Here is a 21,985-nt window from a genome sequence, read left to right as displayed (position 1 = left end):
AGATTCCTGTGTGAGAGAGACTAGACTTTTTTTTTTTTTCTTTTTGGGTCACACCCGGCGATGCTCAGGGGTTACTCCTGCACTCAGGAATTACTCCTGGTGGTGCTCGAGGGACCATATGGGATGCTGGGAATCGAACCTGGGTCGGCCATGTTGGCTGCGTGCAAGGCAAACGCCCTACCCGCTGTGCTATCACTCCAGCCCCGAGACTAGACTTTTTAATGGCATATCTGCGCTTCTTAGTAGCTGTAGAGATAGCACAAAGGGCAGGGCACTTGCCTTGCATGTGGCAGACCCAGTTTCCACCTCTAGCATCTCATATGGTCTCCCAACACCATCAGGAGTGATTCCTGAGCATAGTGCCAGGAGTAAGCCCTGAGCAGCAGTGTGCCCACCCCCCACCCCCCAAAAAAAGCCAAAAAGAATTGCTAACCAAAGTTCAGAGATAGTACAGAGGGGAAAGATGTTTGTCTTGTATACGGCAGCCCTGGGTTTGACCCCCAGCACCCCTTATGATCTCCTGAGCACCTCAGGAGTGATTCCTGAGTAAGAACCAGGAACTCTTGGGCACCATCTGTGACCAGGAACAACCTTTGAGCACTGTCAGTATGAGAAACTGCCCCCCCCAATAAATTGCTAATGGTGCTTAAGATACAGCTCACACAGGAGCATGTGCTTTATATACAGGAGGCCCAGGTTTGATCTGGAACCCCCCTGGTGTGCCCAGTACCAGCCTGTGGTACTCCCCACCACCATCTCATAAGCAGCTGGGAAAATTCTGTGTGGACTAAATAAGGTGGCAGCTGCTCATATAGGGGCCCTAGAAATAGGACTTGGGCAGAAGGGGACTCAGAGGACATTGTTTTGGCAGGGAAGGGGACTCTTCCTGAGACAGAGAAGGGCATGACTATCCTGGCTCAGCCCATTAAGGTGTGCAGAGTGGGAGCTAGAAAGGACCAAACGGATGGGGATCAGAGGGCCTAGAGAGCACGTAGAAGGTAGGGTTCCTGCCTTGCACATGGCTGACTGGGGCTCAATCCCCAGCATCCCATCTGGTTCCGTGTCCTGCTAGGAGTGAGTCCTGAGCATTGCCAGATGTGGCCCCCCAGACCAAAAAACAAAGATGGGGACCAGAGATGGTCCAATGGGCTGGCCCACACGCTCTGCACGCCAGAGGCCTTGGTTCAATCTCTAGCACCATCTGGTTCTCCAAACCAGGAGCCATGTTCGAGCACTGAGCCAGGAGTAGCCCCGGAGAATCACTGGGAATGGGTCAAAAAGATGGACAGACATTCAGCCCCTGACTGCAGGGGCCTTGGGGTCATTAGCTGAAAAGAATCGGAGCTGCAGAGAGAAGCCACAAGGAGACCGCAAACTCCCACTGACCACTGTTTGGTCAGTTCAGGGAAGATGCAGCCAAGGGGAAGACAGATGCTATGAATCTTCCAACATGTTGAAGCCTGACCCCAATGGGGCAGTGTTTGGAGATAGGATGAGACCCTTGGGGTGGAAGTGGAGGGGCTGGTGCCTGCAGGAGGACAGGTGAGATGCCAGTGTGTGCTCTCGGCCTGGAGAGAACACAGGGCAGCTGTCAGACTCCCCTCCCCAGCCCAAGGCTGCCCAGCCTCCCACATCTGCTGCTGGGGCCACTCCAACTCTGATCTTGGGTTACAGCTGCACAAACCCCAACAGGAGTGACCTGGCTTGGCTGAGCCCAGTCGGCAGGGAGGCAGTGCAGAGGGTAAAAGCCAGAGCATGGACTGGCTGAAAACCTGGGTGAGGCCCAACAGCAGCAGCATAGGGAGCTAGTGGAGAGGGGCAGGCCACTGGGATGCATGCTTTACTGACGGGACCTAGGGACGCAGATGGTTGGAACTGCCCAGTGGCAGCTCAGATCCGGAGCTCAGGCTGCTGGCCCCAAGCCTTTCCACAACCTCACACCTCCCTGGACATCTGCCGTGGGCCAGAGTTGAAGTAATGACACGTACGTCAGGAAATGGCTGTAAGTGTTTATTACCCTGACTGAGTCCAGGTCGCCCAATAATCCGGCAATGCCAGCAGAATGGACTGAGCATCCAGGAACCTCCTCTGCTGGCTGAGCACCTGTGCCGGACTCTCGGGGCTGGGCTGGGGTGCCCGGGCAGTCTTTCAAGACGTGGGAGAGGCGAGGGTCCCCAGAAAGCCAGTGAAGTGAGCCTCTGCTGTGCTGGGCATGAGGAGCCCCAGAGTCTTCCTAGGAGGGTTCAGACATGAAGGAGGTGTCAGGGTCCTGTCGGGTTCTGTCACTGAAGGCGTTTTCCGTGGCACAACTGAAAGGCTGTAAGGCAAGAGAGGGCCGGGCCTGGCGTTTGGATTGTAGAAGGGGCCCAGTCCCAGTTCAGCGTCTCAGCAGCTGCCCAGGGGTGTTCAGGGGCAGTGGTGGAGGAGGCCGGTGTTCCCCTTTTCCGTGGGGGGCACCACGTGCTTTCCAAAGCCCCTTCTCGTGAATCCTCCGGGGCTCACTTCTGCGCACGCACACCGCCGGTCCTGCTCAGCGGCGCTGGTTGAGGCCCGACAAGTTCTTGAGCTGGGAAAACAGAAACTGAGTGTGCTGGGGTCCTGCCCTGCCCAGAGGCCTTCCCCGCTGGGGACATAGCAGGGTCGTGGCGGTGGGGGGCTGGGAGAGTCGGGGTGGAGTGGAGAGAACAGGCACAAGCACATCACTGCCCCTCAGAATCAAGGCTGTTTCTTCTTCTTCTTCTATTTTTTTTTTGTTTTTTTTTTCCAGTCACACCCAGCGATTACTTAGGGAATCATGCGGGATGCTGGGGATCAAACCAGGTCTGCTGCCTGCGTGCAAGGCATATACCTTACCCTCTGTACTATTGCTCCTGCCCCCAAGATGGGTTCTTGAAATGGTGAAACAGAAAGAGCTTGTGTTTTTAGGATAAAGAGACAGACTGAACTTCTGCTGTATTATTTTGTTGTTGTTTCTGTGTGGGAGCCACACCTGGTGGTGCTGGGCACCATACGTGATGGAGGGATGGTACCTGGGCCCACGTGCAAGCAAGGCAAGTGCCTTCCCTGCTGGACTGTCTCCCTGGCCCTGGTAAGTTAATTATTTGCTTCCTGGTTAAAGGCTCAGAGATTACTGGGGTAATGCATGCTTCGAGGCTCACAGGGCCCCAAGGGGCCGGGGCACTGGAGGAGATAGGGGTGTCACTGGAGACGGGGGTGGCAATGGGAGAGGGAAGGTGGGTGGGCCGTACTCACCGTCACTGCTGCGCCCATGAGTCCCTGCACCAGCGCCTCGCCCGTGGACTTGACCTAGGAGGAGTCAGTCAGGTTAGGAGGGAAGGGGACACTGTTGAAAGGATGGGTGCCCGAGCACTGAAGGCCTGAAACTCAACCACGTGTCACTTTGTAACCTGGTGGTGGTAATTCACAGTGATTCAGTTAAAAAGAAAAAAAAAAGTTCAATTTTTTTGGTTTTCAGGCCACACCTGGTGATGTTCAGGGCTGACTCCCAGCTCTACACTCAGAAATTACTTCTGGTGGGATTTCACATAACATGTGGGATACCTGGGATTGAACTGGGGTCATCCACGTGCAAGGCAAGTGCCCCATGTACTGTACTATCTCTCTGGCTCTCCTAAAAAATGCAGTTCAAAGGTGAGCTGGATGAGGAGCTTAGGAGCCCCAAGGAAGCCAGAAGGACCTGGGGACGAAGGACGGGTCTGGGGATGCACGGGCAAACAGGCCAAAGGCTGGTAGCAGGAAGCAGCAGCCAGATTATCTCCGGAGCCCTCAGGACTGTTGGCTGAGGACAGGGGGTCAGCTGTGGCCCTAGGAGGGCACTGTGCTCTCTCTGTCTGGAAGCCCCCCCCGCCCGTGGCTCTGAGCCCCAGCTACCTGCTTGGCGGTGTGGCCCATGTTCATGGCGTCGTTGATCCGGTTCTCCAGGAAGCGCCAAGTGTCCTGGAAGTCTGGGGACGAGTCCTGCATCATCACCAGCTCGGTGGTGTTGTAGATGCCAGCCAGCACGGCCCGCCGTGTATACCAGTTAAACTATGGACAGGACCACAGGAGCATGGTTACCATGACTGCTAGGGTCTGGGCTGGCCCAGCCCCCCACTAACCTGACCTCCCTCCCGACAGCCTGCCCTGTTGGGGCTCTGGGGACCCCACCATTGCTGGCCTTCCTGGACTCGCCTGGACTCAGAGACCAACAACACGTACTCGTGGGCCAGACCTCTCGGAGTTCAGAGCCCGTGGGTCAGGAACATGGATGGTGAATGAACAGGGGGCCTGGCTCAGAGCCCCCTTGTTTGAGAGCTATTGGGGCAGTCAGAAGGCTAAGGTCTGGGCTCCTGGTAAAGTGGGCTCGGAGGGGGCAGTGGCCAGATTAGGATGCCTGGTTTGAGGACTCCAACACTTGTGCCTGTCCCGGCAGGCTGGTCTCCAGAGCCCCCACTCAGCAGCACTGAGCTTTATTCCTTTCATTTCTTCACTTCTTAATTTCTCCGTTGGCAGTATATTCCCATGGGGGGGGTGGGAGTTGATTAAAGCACTTCGTTAGGAATGTGCTAGGAATAGCTTTCTGTCTCCCCACCCTGGATTCTAACAAAGCACCATCACATATTAATTTCTTTTATGACGGTCTCTCTCTTTTTTTATTTCCTACCAGAAATATGATAGCATTAACAAGTCAGATTCTTTCCTGGTGCCTGTTTAAAGGCTTATTGATCTTTCAGTAAAGCAGGTCAGATGGGCTGGTGGGGAGGGGCAGCTGCTTTTTAAAGCCTGGGGAATCTCCAAGGCATCTTTAAAAAAACAGTTCCTTGAAAGCCCTCGGAGGCTAGGGAGGAACCACGATGAAACAGCACTGCCATGGTGGGCGGGGGGGCCTGGAGCCCCGCAGGAAGCAAAGGACACCTCCAGCCTGAGTCTGTCCTCCCCAGACTGGAAGGACACAGCAGGGCTCCTCAGGGGACGGGGGAATCAAAGACATGACACCGACTTCTTAAGAAACACAGGCCCCACTCTGACCGGGGTCTCGGGGGTGGGAGGCACTCACGTCAGTGGACTGGTCGCCGGCGTAGTACCACATGTCGTCCACCATGCTGGTGAGCAGGCGTAGGCCTGGCGGGATGTTGTGTGGCAGCAAGAGGATGCTGAGAGCCTGAGGAGGGGACAGGGCAATGGCGGAGTGCCCGAGGCACCAAAGGGGTCTCCTGTGGGGACTCATCACTGCCACCCACTTGTGTGGGTGCCTGGTGATGGATCGACCCTGACTCTAGCCAAGAAGGGCTGGGGGGCACATTCTCCCCACAGCAGACCCAGTGAAATTCTTGGTCCCTGTCCCATGCACTTGGGAGACAGAGGTGAAGGCACACAGAAGGAAAGCCTGGCCTGGCCCGAGACAGCAACGCAGGAGGGGAGTCTGGGGGTCCCTCCTAGGCCCTGCAGCACCCCTGCCTGGGAGACCCTCTGCAGCTTCCCAATGGATTCCCCACCCCCATCCCCACCCCGGCTTAACTCAGGTTGATGCCCATTACCCGACCCCCCAAGTCCTTCTTCTAATACGAGTAATGGCACAACCTAGAGATGCCCCATTAGCGGGCACCACCTCTGGAGAATAGATGGTCTTGCCACTTGGCCTCCACGAGAGCCACTGGTGGGAGGCCTGTGGAAGGTGGTTGAGAGGTCCAGGCTGGCTGGATTCTCTAAGTGGTAAGACCATTTCCTATTGACTGGGACGTGACCTGAGTTGGGGCTGGAGGTGTGAGAACCCAGCACAACTGTGAACAGCACTGGGTTCCCGGCTAGCCGTCTCCCCTGACGGGAGCAGGTGCCCTACAGGTGTTCAAACATGTCTGTCCACTGATGGCAGTGACATGCCAGAAGTTTCCCAATGAAAGGTTGGAGCAATTGCACAGTAAGGTGGGAGCTTGCCTTGCATGTGGCTGACCTATGTTTGCTCCCTGGCATCCCATGTGGTCCCTGAGACCCACCAGGAGTGATCCTTGAGCACAGAGCCAGGAGCAAGTCCTGAGCACTGTTGGGTGTGGCCCCCAAACAAAGGAAGACTGATGCGTGCTCCCCAGGGTCTGGGCAGGGCCCCCGTACCCGAGGCCAGTGCTCAATGTAGGGGATCAGCATCCTCAGCCGGGTCTCCACAGTGTCCCTCAGAAACTGGTCTGTCTTCTTCTTCCTAGAAGGAAAATAACAGCGAGACTGGTCAAATGCCTGGGCTAGGGATGAGACTGATGACTGCCTGGTGGAGGTGACCAGAGGCAGGTCCAGGAGACCTGCAGTCAGACAGCAGCTGAATCAGCCTCACCAAGGCCGCGGGGCTGCTCAAGGCTGCCGGCCTCAGGCCCTGCCCTGAGCAGGAATGCCAGAGACTCACTGTCTGGCCCAGCTGTGTCGGGCTGTATTGCTGAGACTCACTCTGTTTGGCCCAGCTGTATCAGCTTCTGCTCCTCCTCCAGCAGCCGCCTGAGCTCCGAGTTGCACTGGGTCACAAAATGCAGTATCAGCTCACCGCCATCACTCCCAAACATGCCAGCGGCTGCCCTGGAGAGCCCCAGAGACTGCAAAGGGACAGAGAGAAAACAGTGGCTGACAAGTGCAGGGTGACTGGTGCCTGCTTATCACCTGCTTATCACAAGCTGCTTGCAGGTCTGCAGAGCTGGGTTTCCAGTGGGTCACTCACATTTCTCCAGCCCCTTGGGCCTCCAAAATAGGGATCAGGGGAGTTGGGGGCCACACTCTCCGCAATACTTAAACAGTGGGGTTGGGACAGTTCAGTGCTCAGGCCCAGTGGAGCTGGGGGACATCTGGGTCACACCCTGCGGTATCCAGAGATCGTCCAGGTCTGCATTTGGCAGTGCTCAGGGGGCCGGGGGAGGGTGCAGGGGTTTGAACTGGAGTCCCTGAGTGGGCAAGGAAGGCGTGTGCCCCTGACTGCTGCACCCCCCCACACCCACTCGTCATGCCGGGTCCAGGTGAGTGGGGTGAAGCTGACCCACCAGAACCATCCCCACCCCGCCAGGCCTGGATACCAAGTTCACTGATGACCAATCCCGGCCCTCAGGGGATCATTGCCCATGCTGACGGGAAAGAGGGAGAGGTGTTCTCGGGGCTGCTGAGCTGTTGTGAGTCCTGCCTGGGAACCCCCAATGAATGAAGCAGAGAGGCCAGTTTGAGAACACTGTGCCCGAGGTCCTGACTATTAACCCAGCTGCCCAGAGCTGCGCTTGCAGGGACAGTATTGTCCCTGGCCTTCTGCCAGCTCATCCTGTTCCTTTCTGCCCTTAAGCGTCAGAGTTCCTGGAGGACGGAGAGTTCTCTCCCCCGACACTCACTCTGTGTTTCGGCCTCACTAATTCTTGGGGGCTAATTAAGCATAGATGAGTACATAGAAGGCCCAGATGCAGGCCTCTCCTCTGCCAGGAACTAAGGGTTCAGACAGACAGAGGAGAGGACTGGGCGGTCTCTGGGGCCTTTCACCTAGAATGCCGGCGCCCAGGCGGGGGTCCTGTAACTGCTCTATCTCTGCTCTTTCTCCCGGAAGACTCTCCCCTTGAGATAAGCCTATTTTAAAGACGTGTGTCCCGATATAGTAAGGCCCTTGGAAGTGATAAAGTCAAGCCCAGACAAAGAGAATAAGGCACTTGACCAAAGAATGTTCTCCTTCTGGAGGTTACAGGTCGTAGCAATAAATGTTGTATGTGAAGGACAGAGGCTGTGAGCCCTCTGGTTCCATAATTTTTTCTATTATTTCTGTCTTTTCTTTTTTTTTGGTGTTTTTTTTGGGGGGTGTGCGTGTATGTGTGGGGGTGTGTGTCATAGTCTGCTCAGGGATTACTTCTCACGGTGCTTGGGGACCACATGGAATGCCAGGGATTTAACTCAGGTCAGCCATGTGCAAGGCAAGCATCTTACCAGTTGTTGTACTATTGCTCCGGCCCCTATTTCTCTCTTAAGTCCTCTGTGGTGTTCCTGCTTCAGATCTGTTGATCTGGGATTGGTCCCTGGCACTTCTCCAGAAAAATCCTCCCAGTTTCAGACCTGTGTGAAGTCACTCTGTGCTTGACCCCAAGAACTCACCTACTCATCAAAGCTCAAAACTACCTGTGGACTGGAGTGATAGCTCAGTGGGGAGTATGTTCACCCGCCAGTGGTGATCCCTGAGCACACCGCATTGATCAAACCATGCCCCCCTGCACCCCTACCCCCACTAGCAATGTGAGGAGGGCTGGAGAGAGGGCTCAATGGGCTGGAGCGTATGCCTCGTACACAGTAGGCCCAGGTTTGATTCGACCTCTCGACCAAACACTCTTAGGATCAACCCCAGAGCTGGGAGAAAGCCTGACCACTGCGAGGTGTGATGCACGCCCCTCCCCCCACAAAACCAAAGTAAGTAGATTAAAATGTGAAGAATAGGCACCAGACTGGCAGTAATAGGCTCTCTGGAGTATCACAGGTGCTTTTTACAACCTTGCCTGTGTCTGCAGTGTTCAGCCTTCACACTGGGCATACAGTACCATCACAAAGTACTTCATGTAACTGAGGGGCTAGAGAGGTGGGAGAGCTGGGAGGGGGTTGGCCTTACATGCAACTGACCTGGGTTCAATCCCCGGCACTCCATAAGGTCCCTCTGAGCACAAAGCCTGGAGCATGCCCTGAGCACCACTGGATGTAGCCCCCAAACAAAATAATCACTGATAAGTTACCATACATGTTCTTGGAAGAAGCGGGGTGGGCGGTGAGAGGGGGGAGTTAAATTTCGATAAAGCAGTCAAGGCTGAGAACATGGCTCAGGGGTGGAAGCAGCTGTCCCACAAGCGAGAGGTGATGGGTCTGACCCCCTGTGCCACCCTCATGTGCCGAGCACAATCCTAGTGGCTGTTTTGTCTGGCACCCCCCCGCCCCCCCAGTGGGTGTCAGCACCTCAACTGAAGAGTGTGATTCCCTTGCAAGCACTGCAACTAACAGAGATGTGAGCGCCGCAGTGAGGAGTCGAGCCCTGGAGAGCACTGTGTGAGTGCCATAGCGAGCCCTGACAAGCATGGCAGAGTGTTAGTGCCACAGCCAGTGTGGGATCCCCCAGTGCCAGTCACAACCCAGATGTCTGTGAGCGCCAGTCATCACAACAACAGCATAAAGGAGGCCGGAGTTGCCATGCACAGCCTTTGCATGTGGGAACCCCGTGTGCCATCCCTGGTACCTGAGCCCCTGTAGTCCAACACACGCAAAAGGAAAAAACCGAAGGGATTGGGAAACAATGAAAATGTTAAAGATAATACTAAGTAAAGTGGCATGGCTGTCCCATTTCATGGTTTGGGGGACACACCTAGCAGTGCTCAGGGTTTTCTCCTGGCTCTGGGTTCAGGGCGCATTTCCAGAGGGCTGGGAGGGACCATATGTGGTGCTGTGGCTCATACCCGGGTCAGCTGCGTGCAAGACAAGTGCCTAATCTGCTACTGTCCCATCTCTCCAGCCCTGTTTCAAGAGCTAATGTCTGGCAGTGAACTCAGGATGGGAGACACGGACCTGCGACTTGGGAGCATCACAGAAGTAGCACCTGGCCTCACTCAAGGCCCTGGAGGAACTATCACCCAATCTAAAGCAAGCTAGCAGAAGGGAATACCATTTGACTCATTAAGGGAGACAGGGGGCTGGCGGCTGAAATTTTCAAGCACCATGGTGTCACCAGTTCTGAGATACACGTGACGCGGCATTTTAGAACCAGCTTCACTGTTTCAGAGGCGGCATCCTTTATGCAGGGACACACAAACTCACCATGATTCTTAGAGCATCCTAGACCTAGTGAAAGGCAACAGTTTTGATAACAGGTGATTCTTTGTTTTTGCACTACATCTGGCAATGCTCGAGGCTTACTCCTGGCTCAGTGCTCAAGGATCACTCTAGCAAGGTTCTAAGGGGTGCCAGGGACTGAACCCAGGTGGGCTGCCTGCAAGGCAAACGTCCTCCCCACTGTGCTATGGCTCTGGTCCATATAAAAGGCAACTTCTGTCTCGAAGGGCTGCTTGCTCTTTGAACCTAACTCTCAAGTACCAAGTTCCCGGTCCCAACATTTAACATTAAAAAAACAGAGCACTGGGATCCAGAGAGATAACAGGGGGGTTACAGCTGCTCTTGCTTTCCATGGTTCAAAACCCAGCATAGCACTGCCTGCAGCGAGACCCCCATCCCAGCATCAAGGGCTGTGGCCCCCAAACAAAAAAATAAAGCAGGCCGTCAGACAAAGAGGGAGGTTTTGCCTAAGCAAGGCCCTAGTGTTTATTCCCAGCATCATGAAAAATAATGACTTTTTTCCTTTGGCTATTTTTTGGGGGGCTGTGGGTGGAAGTGAGGGTCACACCAGAGATGCTCAAGGGTCACTCCTGGCTCTGCACTCAGGAGCGATGCCTGGTGCTACTCAGGGGACCACATGGGATGCCGGGGATTGAGCCTGGGTTTGCTGCATACAAGGTAAATACCCAACCCACTGTACTGTTTGCTTCTATCCCACCTTTTTATTTTTTTTTTCAAATCTACTGGGGGGAAAAAAAAACAAACAAAACCTTCAACAAGGGCAGCAATGCAGGGCCCCAGGCTGAGCTAGCAGCAAGCCTGAGGCCCTGTGTTCTGGCCCAGGGCACACACCTGGGCTCCTTCCGCAATGGCTTCTGCTGTCCACCCGTGGGTGGGCACGAACTCCAGGGCTGCTGTCAGGATGCGCTGCTGCAGCTGCTCCTCACTCTCGTAGTCCTCCTCTTCCTCGCCACCCTGATCTGTGTACCTGAGGCCCAAAGTCGAGACAGACACCGGGATGGAGCCCCACTCACCTCGCCTTCCTGGACACAGACTGTTTCCACCCAGAAACCAGAGGCCCTGTGCCTCCTCTGCACCCGTTCAAAGGGTGTTTGCTCAGGGTGAGTACTGGTGCTCGGTGTCTGGTGTGAAATACAGTTGTGGGAAAACGTTAATGTTCTAGCAGTCTCTGGACTTCCCTGCTTTCAGGGAAACTGCTCCCCTGCAATTGGTACCATCATTTGCTGTGGGATGCAGCAACAATTTCTGTATGGTCCATAGCACGGATCAATATTAATACATGAAATGATATAACTGAACTGTTGCTCTTGAGAGCCTCATTAAAACTTTTTTTTTGGACACAACAGGTGATGTTCATGGCTTACTCCTGGCTCTGTGCATATAGGAATCACTCCCGGTGGGCTTGGTAGACAATATGGGGTCTGAGAGATCAAACCCAGGTTGCAAGGCAAGTGCCCTACCTGCGGTACTATGGCTCTGGCCTCATCTTCTATTTTGTTTCTTGGGCCACACCTAGCCTTACTCCTGGCTGTTTTAGGGATTACTAAGTGGGATTGGGACCATACGTGGTGCCAGAAATCGAATCTGGGGTCCCGCTCGCCCGCTCCTCTCTGGAAAGAAAGATGGCGGCCGCACGGAGCCTTGTGGACAGCAGGTTTGAGCCGGGGGTGGTGGGAGCGGCAGGGACCTCATGGGAAGGGGGGGGGTTCTGGGCCATCCTCCACGCCCGACCGAGGTCGCCAGCTGCCCCCCACGAGCGGCTCTCCGGCACGGCCACGACTCCAGGGCACAGAAACCAATCTCTTAACTATCTAACTTTTAATAGAAATTCTTCCAGGGTTAATAAGTAAAATAGCAGAAATCCAAAGTCGACATCATTTTACTCTTAAACCAAGCTGTAGAAAGCAAATCATTTCACAACGCTGTTTCAGCATGTATGATTGGGGGGGGGTCGTAAACTCTAAACAATAATTGTGCATCTTCTATCGAAACAATGTATCTAGTCAAAGTAGATAGAGTATTAACTAGAACTCATCTGCCTCACAGGAATTGGGAGGGGTGGGAGGTGGGGTTCTATTGGGGTTCGCGGTTAAAAATAAGTATTGGTAAAGGGAAATGTGTTTGATATTTACATGACTGAGATCTAAACCCGAAAGCTCTGTAACTTTTCCCACAGTGATTCAATAAAGAAATAAATTATAAAAAAAAAAAAAAAAAAAAGAAATCGAATCTGGGTCGGCCATGTGCAAGGCAAGTGTCTCCCAACTGTTCTATCTCTCTGGTTCCTAAAAGAGTGTATCTTATCTAGATGATGAAAGATAGTAAAACATACTGTTAACAAGATGTACCTGTGAGTGGGAAAGCAGTTTCAGTAACAACATGCACAGTGTAATGTAAGGGATCATCTTGGATAGAGGCTTTTTGTTTTTTAACAGGGGAGGGGTTGGGCCACACCTGACAGAGCTCATAGTTTACTCCTGGCTCTGTGCTCAGGAATCACTCCTGGGAGTGCTAAGAGGCCCATATGTAGTGTCGGAATCGAACCAGATTTAGCCTCAGGTGCCTTTATTATATATTTAGCCTCAAGACCTATATTATATCTCTGGTGCTAGATACAGATCTAAATATGAAATACGCTCACAGAAATATCTCAAAGAATAATCAGATTAGCCTGAGCAATAGTAAGGTGGTTAGGGTATTTGCCTTGCATGGGGCTCACCCAGGTTCGATCCCCAGCATCCCATATGGTTCCCCGAGCACCAACAGGAGTAATTCCTGAGTGCAGAGCCAGGAGTAACCTCTGAGCGTAGTTGGTTGTGGCCCCTCCCTCTGAGGGAAAAAAAAAAAAAGAATAGCCAAATAAATAGCCTGATAATTTTCGCTTTTGGGGGGGTTTGGCTTTTGGGCCACACTCAGCTGCACTTGAGGATCACTCTTGGGAGAACTGGGGAACTATATGTGGTAAAAGTAAGTAAAAGTAAAGGCCCTCCCGTTGATCGTCGATTTGCTCGAGCGGGCCCAGTAACGTCTCCATTGGAGACTTTGTTGTTACTGTGTCTGGCATATCGAATACTCTCGGTAGCTTGCGGGGCTCTCCGAGAGGGGCGGAGGAATCGAACTCGGGTCGGCCATGTTGGCCGCATGCAAGGCAGACGCCCTACCCGCTGTGCTATCGCTCCAGCTCTCACTATATGTGGTGCCAGGGATTAAAGCCAGGTGGTCCGCGTGCAAGGGAGGTGCCTACCCACTATCCTATGACTCCAGCCACATTTCTGTAAATATTTTAAGAACACACAAGAATAACTTTTTACAAACGCCAGATCCCTCTTAGAGGTATCACAAGAGGAAAGGAGAGTCAAGCATGCGAATGGACAAGCACTTGTGAGTGGGCTACTGAGGCCTACCTGGGGGGTGGGCGAGATGATGCCGGATTGGGTTCTTCGGCCCCCTGTGTCTCAGAATGTTGCTGAGAAAAGTTGTGGGGTGGTGGCTGCTTCTGCTCATTGGCAGATCTGAGCTGCAGAGCTGAAGCGTGGAAGGCCTGGCGCCCCAGGGCCGGCTGGCAGCGGGACACTGCAACACAAATGGGCTGGTCAGTCAGGGACACCGAGCAGAGAAATCCCTCTGTGAGCAAGCAGGGATGTAAAAGAGTGAGGAAGACTGGCACAGCAGTAGCCAACTCAGAACCAAGCATCCAAGTGTTGAGTTCTGGACAAGAATCTTGCGAGTTGGCAGGTGGGTGGTGCGATGTGGTGACAAAAGTCTGAGGTCAGGAACAAGCCCAGGTTTTGAGGTCCTTTCCTATAATACATTAGCTGTGTGAGTTATAAGCCACTTTTATCCCAAAGTGTACATCGGAGCGACAGCAGAGCAGGTAGGGTGCATGCTTTGCAGAGGGCCCACCTGGGTTCTACCACTGGCACCCCAAAAGGGCCCTTGGGCACCGCTAGGAGTAATCTTTGAGCACAGTGCCAGGAACTTGCTGGGTGTGGCTCCAAAACAAAATAAAGTGCATGATTTGAAAAACGAATGGAGTCTATTTTCTTAGTGGAAATGCTGCGGAGCCTAAGAGAAAGTTGGGCCAGGGACAGCTTGGGGGTTGGACGCCAGCTCTGCGCGTGGTTTGATCCGCGGCAAGAGTACTGGCCTAGACACGAGAAGACCCGAGTACTGACTCCCGCGCCGGTCTGTGCGCTGTGAGGAGCACATCCCGGTGTTTCTATGGCATCTGCTCAAACCTCTCTCTCTGCTTTCTTTTTTTGCTTTTTTTTGGGGGGGATCACACCAGGCAATGCACAGGGGTTACTCCTGGCTCTGCGCTCAGGAATTATCCCTGGCGGTGCTCAGGGGACCATATGGGATGCTGGGAATCGAACCCGGGCTGGCTGCATGCAAGGCAAATGCCCTACCTCTTGTGCTATTGCTCCAGCCCCTCTCTCTGCTTTCTTATCTGCAATGCCTGCTACACCCATTACTTTTTGGGTCACTCTGGGCAGTGGCCAGCGGCTATTCCTGGTTCAGTGTTCAGGGGACATGTGGTTCAGGAAACTAACCCTGGGCCACTTGCATGCAAAACTCTCTCCAGCCAGTTGTGTTTTCTGTCCTCCTGCACCTCATTTACTTTCCCACTTATTTCTATTTCAGTGTTTGTGGGGCACTGGAAATTTTTGGTGGTGGTGGGGTACAGTGGGGCTCTGGGATATACACAGCAGTGCTCCTGGTGGTGCTTGGGGGACTACATGTGTTGTCATGGACTCAAATAGGGTCAGCCATGTGTAAGATGTCTCCAGCCCTGGTGCTGGGGATTGAACCTAGGGTCTCACATAAGCAAGGCATCAAGCTCCATCTTGCTCCAACTCCATTTCCTTTTGGGAAGTGCTCTGGAAAGGCTCATGGTTTTTCTTTCGGTATCTTTCTTTGTAGTGCCAGGGGTCAAACCCAGGGACATGTTCAGGCAAAGTCAGCACTCTGCCACTGAGTGGAGCCACGTGCCTTCCCTTCCCTAACATTCCACTACACTAAAAACCTCAAAAAGAAACAACAAAACAATGGCAAATGCATTGCCTTGCATGCAACTGACCCGGGTTTCATCCCAGCACCCTGTATGGTCCCCTGCGTACAGAACCAGGTGCAAGGCTTAAGCATTACCGGGTATGGCCCTAAAAACAAAACCCCCAAAATTCCAAATTACAGACAAGTTGAAAGAACTGTCTTAAAGACCTTCATACCCAGGGATGTTCAGGTTTACTCCTGGCTCTTATGTTCAGGAATCACTCCTGGGGGATTAGGGAGCCTTATGAGGTGCTGGGGATCCAACCAGGGTCAGCCACATGTGAGGATAAGTGCCCTACCCATGGTACTATTGCCCCAGCCCACTAGGCACTTGGTTCTGACGCTTCTGTAAATATGCTGGATAAGTATTAATAGAAGTTCCCATTTTTTGTTTTGTGGGCAACACTGGAGGAGCTCAGGGCTTACTCTTGGCTCTGCCCGCAGGGATCACTCTGCTGGCTTAGGGGACCCTATGAGATGTTGGGGATGGAATGCGGGATGGCTATATGCAAGGCAAGAGCCCTATCCACTGTACTGTTCCTCCAAACCCTGAAGTCCAATTATTTCCTCTTGAGGTGACATTTAGATACTATGTACAAAATTTAAATGTGTCAATGCTGAATTTTGACAAATAAATAGACTTGCATAATCTCACCTCCTCTCCATAGATTACTACTGCCTGTTCCTCCTGGGATTCCTACCCACACTCTTCTGAATTTTTCAGCTTAGCTTCGCCTTTCCTTTTGCATGTCATCTAGAGAATCATACAGCGTGTCCTTTTTTGTGTTGACTTAGGATCGTTTTCAGACCGATGCCTATTTTTATGGAAGTCAGTGCTCATTTTCTTATTGCCTCAGAATACGAAGAGACAGTATTTTATTGGTGGACATCTGGTCTGTTTCATGCTATTATGAATAAAGCAGCTAGTGACAAACTTGTACAAACCTTTTTGTGGACATAAGCTTTAATGATCTTGAGCAAATACTGAGAGTGGACTTGTTGTTCACAGGCATCACTTTCATGAAACATATGTAATTTAGTTTTGTATATGAATTTTTTTAAAAAGGGCTTCCCATTGGGCCACTTTGGTAACAATTTGAAAAGTAACAGAATGGTACATGTAAAATCATCAATATTTTCAGTGTACAGGGATTAAGTGAGCAAATATTCAAAAACCAGAAAAGAATGAATGGGGACGGGGTGGGGAGGGTCCCCAAAGTACTAGAGTGGCACCACTGTGGTTCCTATTATACTAGCGGTACAGAAGAGTATTTACGTCAGTAGTTATATATTGATGCTAATGTGTCCATTCTTACTTCTATGTATGGTAGGTGACAGTGGTTAATGTTTCCTCTGGTAAGTAGAGTTCCTATTAGGAAGAATTTGCACATGTCAACAAAAAGAGTGGCTAGATAGTAAGACGAGGGTATCAGAGGAGTCCAGATGTGGTGGGGAAGTAAGAGGTTCATACAACAAGGGACAAGTTAGTAAGCAGCCCTGTCTGTCTGTCTGTCTGTCTGTCTGTCTGTCTGTCTTTCTCAATGGAGGAGTGGAGACAAGCTGTAAGTTAGTAAAGCAACGTTCCCTGTCTGTCTGTCTGAGTCTGTCTGGGAGTAGAGACTGGAGACGAGCTGTGTGCAGGCTAGTAAACAGTGTTCTCTGTCTGTCAGTCCATGCATGTCTGTCTGTCCCTGCTGGGGAGTGGAGACAAGCTGTGTGTCAGCTAGCAAATAGCGCTCTCTGTCCGTCAGTCTGTCTCTGTCAGGAAGTGACAAGCTGTGGTGTCAGTGAGCAGCGCACTCTGTGTGTCTGTCTCTGCTGGGGCATGGAGACAAGCTATACGTTAGTAAGCAATGCTCTCTGTCCGTCCGTCCGTCTGTCTGCCTCTCTCTGTCGGGTTGTGGAGACAAGCTGTGTGTCTGTTAGTTAGCGGTGCTCTGTCCGTCTGTCTCTCTGTCGGGGGGAGTGGAAACAAGCTGTGTGTTGGTAAACAGTGCTCTCTGTCCTGCAGTCCAGACATCTGTCCGTCTGTCTCTGTCAGGGAGTGGAGAGCAAGCTCTAAGTTAGTAAACAGCGCTCTCTGTCTGTCAGACCGACAGTCTGTCTGTCAGGGAGTAACAAGCTGTGTGTCCTTTAGTAAGCAGCTGCTCCATCTGCCTGTCAGTCTGTCTGTCAGGGAGTGGAGACACCACTAGTAAGCGGAGCTCCGTCTGTCTGTCTCAGCTGTCACATAGTACACTGCGCTTTCTGTCCGTCAGCCCGACCGTTTGTCTTCTGTCAGGGAGTCACAAGCTCCGGGCCCACTAGCAAGCAGCGCTCCGTCCGTCTGTCCGTCTGGGTGTGGAGACAGGTAGTGCGCCCGCTAGCAAGCAGAGTTCTGTATGTCAGTCCGTCTGTCTGTCAGTCTCTGCCGGGAAGTGGAGACGGGCTGTGTGTCCGCTAGTAAGCGGCGCTCTGTCCGTCTGTCTCAGTCAGGGAGTGGAGACATGCCGTGAGTACACCAGCGCTCTCTGTCCGTCAGTCCGACCGTTTGTCTTCTGTCAGGGAGTGACAAGCTCTGTGTCCGCTCGCAAGCAGCGCTCAGTCCGTCTGTCCGTCTGTCTCGGTCAGGGAGTGGAGACAGGCTGTGTCCGTTAGTCAGCGGCGCCCCGTCCGTCCGTCAGTCCGTGCGTGCGGTGCCCCGGGCGCCCCGACCGCTCTGACCCCGGCGCCCGCCCGGCCGCCCCCCCCACCACGCGGCGCGCGCCCGCGCCCTTCACCTCACCTTGCCCGCGGGCACACGGGCCCGGCGGCCTCCCCGCCCTGCAGCCCGCCCGGCGGGCCTCGCGCGCCCCCGGCCGCGCCCCGCAGCCCCCCGCGCGCGGCCGCCCCCTCACCGGGCAGGCACCGCAGCGACAGCAGCCTCCAACCCGCGCGGCCGAGCGCGCCGGACAGCGCCGCCGCCATCTTGGGAGCGGGCACGCGGGCGGCAGCGACGCGGCTTCCGGAGCCCGGCGCCTGCACTTCCGCCCGGCTCGCTCGCGCCGCCTCTCGCGAGACCCTCGAGGCTCCCGAGCCGGCGGCGGCGGCGGCGGCAGCGGCGGCGGACGGTCCGGGAGTGGGAGCGCCGGGCTGCAGGTGAGCGCTGTGCGGTGCGGGCGGGCGCGGGGCTTCCCGACTCTCCCTGCGGGCCCGCCGGCCCCTCGGACCCTCTCCGCGCCGGTGCCCGGGCGCCGTGCCCGGGAGGAGCCCGGGGGTGGGCTCCGGTGCGGGGCCCCTCGCCGACCTGCCCGGCCGCCTGGGGCTCCGGCCGCTGCTGCTGGGCTCGGACCCGGAGCCGGGGCGCGGCGGGCCCTGCAGGGCTCCGGAGCGGTCAGCCGGCGGCGGCGGCGGCGACCTTGGGCCTCCGTCCCTTCTCTCCGGCTAGCGCTGGAGCCCCGGGCGGGGCCCGGGCCGGTACCGACACGCCGGGCCGGACCGTTGTTGGCCAGCGTTGAGCCGGCAGGTGTGTGGCCGGGTCCTCCCTGGACCCGTCGGGGATGCAGGTCTCAGCCGGGGCTGCCCGGGTCCACCCCCCACCCCCACCCCGCCCGGTAGCCGGGACCCGGGACCCGGCTGCAGCCCCCGATGGCTGGGCGCAGGGGCCCGGGAGGACCGGGAGGCCGGGATGGGGGCGCCGGTTCCGACGGCCCGGGCGGGTGCCCGTGCTGAGCCCGGTCCGGGCGGGGGATGCCCGGTTCTAGATTTCCTATCAGTGGAACCTTTGCAGATGGCTTGGCGGGGCACGGATAGCCGCCCTGGGTTTGGTTTGGGGGCCACACCCGACGGTGCTCAGGGTTGACTCCTGGCTCAGTGCTCAGGGAGCAGCAAGTCCTGGTGGGGGGCTCAGGGGACCGTGATGGTGATGCCCGGATTGAAAGCACCCAGGTGGGCTGCGGGCGGGCCAAACGCCCTCCCGACGCTGTACTGTACTGTCGCTCAGGCTCCGGATTCTAGTTTTTCTAACCCCGAGTGAGTGTTAGGACACCCTCCCCGTCCCCCCACCCCCCCTCCCACCTCCCGCTCATCACAGGCAGAAACTGCAATTAAACCTGCAGGTTCTCTCTGTGCTGTCTGTCTGTTGCAGTGCACGCTGTTCTCTGCGAGGTTTTTGTTTTCGGAGTGCTATCCAGGCATCTTTGAACCTTTCCCTTGGAAAAGCTACTGTTTGGCCCTTTCTGGAGCCTTCTGGAGTCCTTAACTCGACCTGCCTGATTCTTGGAGAGGGCCTTCCCATTTCCTTTCCTTGCTGATTATCTACTCCCAGCCCCCCACCTTGTGTCTCTGAACAAGAGTCAGCTCATTGAAACTAAAACTTGCCGTTATTTATTTGTTTATTTTTAAAGGCTTTTGGGCAACACCTAGTGATGCTCAGGGGTTATTCCTGGCTCTGTGCTCAGGGATCACTCCTGGTGGTGCTTGGGGGAACCGTATGGGGGTCCCAGGGAAGGAACCTGGGTCTGCCGTGTGCAAGGCAAAAATGCCCTCCTCCCTGTACAATCGCTCCAGTCCCAATCTCAGCCTGTTTAAAGCACCTGGTTTAAAAGAATTCAGCCTCTTGTCTTGATGCCTGGCCCCGCTCCGTGTTTAGGAGGCCACAGATGCCTTCAGATATGATGCCTGCGTGAGGAATCTTAGAATAATCCGATGTGGCTCCATAAGTGATCCCAGACCCTTCCCTCCCTGCCCGTCAGGCTGTGGTGGTGCCAGGGGCTTGTTCCTGCAGCGGTCACAGCTGGAGAGGTGCCCGACAAACAAGGCCAGTGATGCGACAGTGACTCTGCTCCACCTTTTCTGGTTTGTGGAACTGGACTCTGAGTCACAACTTCTAAGTATGCTCACTTAGGTGCCAGATGTGATTGCCTCATGGTTTTTGTTTTTATTTGATTGTAGTCTTTTAGGTTTTGTTTGTTTGTTTGTTTTCTTTTTGGCTCACACCCAGGGATGCTCAGGGGTTACTCTTGGCTCATGCACTCAGGAATTACTCCTGGCCGTGCTCAGGGGACCACGTGGGATGCTGGGAACCGAACTCGGGTCGGCTGCGTGCAAGGCAAATGCCCTACCTGCTGTACTATTGCTCCAGCCTCTAGTTTTTTAGTTTTGGGGTCATACCCGGCCTGACTTCCGACTCTGAACTCGGGGATCACTCCTGGTGGTGCTCAGGGGGATCATATGTAATGTTGGAACCCAACTGGTGTCAGCCACTTGCAAGGCAGTCACCTTAAACCCTGTTCTATTTCTCTGGCCCACAGTGCTTTTAATTTTAAAACTATGAAAAAAATTTTTTGTCTTGTTTTGTTTTTGGGTCTCACTCAGTAATACTCAAGGGTTACGACTGGCTCTGCACTCCTGGTGGTTCTCTGGGGGACCATATGGAATCAAATCCAGGTTAGCTGTATGCAAGGCAAGCTCCGTACCCACTGTGCTGTCTCTCTTGCTCCACTTTTTCTTTTTGGGGGGGTGACTTTTTGGGTCACACCCAGTGATGCTCAGGGGTTATTCTTGGCTCTGCACTCAGAAATTACTCCTGGTGGTCCTTGGGGAAACCATATGGGTTGCTGGGGATTGAGCCCGGGTCAGCCACATGCAAGGTAAACGCCCTACCCGCTGTACTGTCGCTCTAGCCTATCTCTTACCCTGCTTTAAAATTATTATTTTCTAATTTTTTTGTTTTTGGGTCACACCCAGTGGTGCTCAGGGGTTACTCCTGTCAGACTCGGGGGACCATTCAGAATTCTGGGGGTCAGACTTGGGTCAGCCTCGTGCAAGGCAAATGCCTCCACGCTGTACTATCACTCTAGCTCTGACAGGTGCTTTGATGGAGGACTGATTTTGTTTTGCTTACCTTTAAGATTCCAAGGTTCTTTTCTCCACATTCTACGAGTTAAAAGGTTCAAGGTTTCAGTTCTTGAGCGTGTGCTTGTTAGGGTTTTGTTTTAAACGTCACAGGTCAGTGACTAAGGAGGCCTGCTCCTTGGAGACTTGTCCTTGAACTGGACTTTCCCTGCGGTCAGGATCCACATGGAAGGGACTGGAGGAGGGGTGTCCCGGAGAGTGAGGGGGTTCTTCCTGACAAGGAGGGATTCCCTTTCGAGTCAGGAGACACCGGTGGAGCTGCCTGGACGGTGGAGTTTGTTTGGCTTTTGCAAACTTAAACGTAAGATCTTCAGCAAATGAATTCCTTTAAGAAACTGAGTGACAGACTCAAAGTACCCTAGTGTGTAAGGATGCCAGGCTACCCGGGGCACGTCCTGTAGGCAAAGAGGAGCAAGTGGGGAGAAGGGATGTTTTTAACCTTCAGTGGTGCTGGACATAGGACCCAGACTCATATGGGAGACACGTGCTCAGAGGCTGAGTTCATTCGGAGCCTATAGGTAGGAGCTGTTATTTGTTTGTTTGTTTGTTTATTTGTTGCTTGGGGGCACACCTGGCAGTTCTTCAGGCTTACTCCTCACCTTCCTCACTCCTGACTCCTGGTCACTCCTGGTGGTTCTCGGGAGACCATCTCATGACTGCCGGGGATGAAACTCCGATGCGTTTCTAAAGAAGGAAGAGCATAGTAGTGGACGTGGCTTGTCTTGGCCTGGCACGATTGTCAGTGAGTTCCCGCCCCCGGGAACACTGCCCTGTCCAGTCTGGCGGGGCTGAACCAAGCCGCATCCCTCTCCCGCCAGCTTCTCTCTTCTCTCGTTTATTAGGGACGTTTCGGGCTGGGAGCTGAAGCATTAATGTTTAAGAAAGGAAGAACCGAGCAGCGGGGCGCACTGTCTCCTGACCTAGTTTCCTCATGAGCACAGTCTAGACTCACCTGAGTATCAGGTAGAAGAGAAAGCTTACCCCCAGGGAACATTGCCGTAGGCTGGAAGCACAGGGCTTACTGTCAGATAGGTTTGGGTTCACACCCCAGCTCTTTATCTATCTAACACCTGCTTGCTGTGGGATCTGGGCAAAGCCAGTGACCACAGTTTCCTGGCTGTAAAATGGGAATAAGATCTAGTTTAAAGGTGTCTGGAGGGGGCCTGAGAGATAGTACAGTGAGTAAGGCCCTTGCCTGGTATGCAGCCAGCCCAGGTTCCATTCCTGGCATCCC

At 54.1% G+C, this 21,985-nt stretch overlaps 1 protein-coding gene across 1 annotated transcript; it reads right to left on the bottom strand.

Annotated features, from left to right (window-relative positions):
- Positions 1-1,997: 1,997 nt before the first annotated feature.
- COQ9 (coenzyme Q9) lies at positions 1,998-17,844 on the bottom strand. The gene is made up of 9 exons (XM_056136423.1): positions 17,754-17,844; positions 13,230-13,398; positions 10,657-10,792; positions 6,433-6,575; positions 6,109-6,193; positions 5,057-5,161; positions 3,892-4,047; positions 3,253-3,306; positions 1,998-2,566 (listed from the first exon to the last, which is right to left on the bottom strand). The coding sequence occupies exons 1-9, from the start codon at positions 17,821-17,823 to the stop codon at positions 2,531-2,533; spliced, it is 954 nt and encodes a 317-aa protein (XP_055992398.1). The 5' UTR covers positions 17,824-17,844; the 3' UTR covers positions 1,998-2,530.
- Positions 17,845-21,985: the final 4,141 nt, after the last annotated feature.

Source organism: Sorex fumeus, unplaced genomic scaffold (assembly GCF_029834395.1).
Source record: "Sorex fumeus unplaced genomic scaffold, SorFum_2.1 ptg000122l, whole genome shotgun sequence".
NCBI classification, from domain to species: domain Eukaryota; kingdom Metazoa; phylum Chordata; class Mammalia; order Eulipotyphla; family Soricidae; genus Sorex; species Sorex fumeus.
The sequence above is the reverse complement of the archived record's forward strand: the minus strand, read 5'-3'. Positions and strand labels throughout refer to the sequence as shown.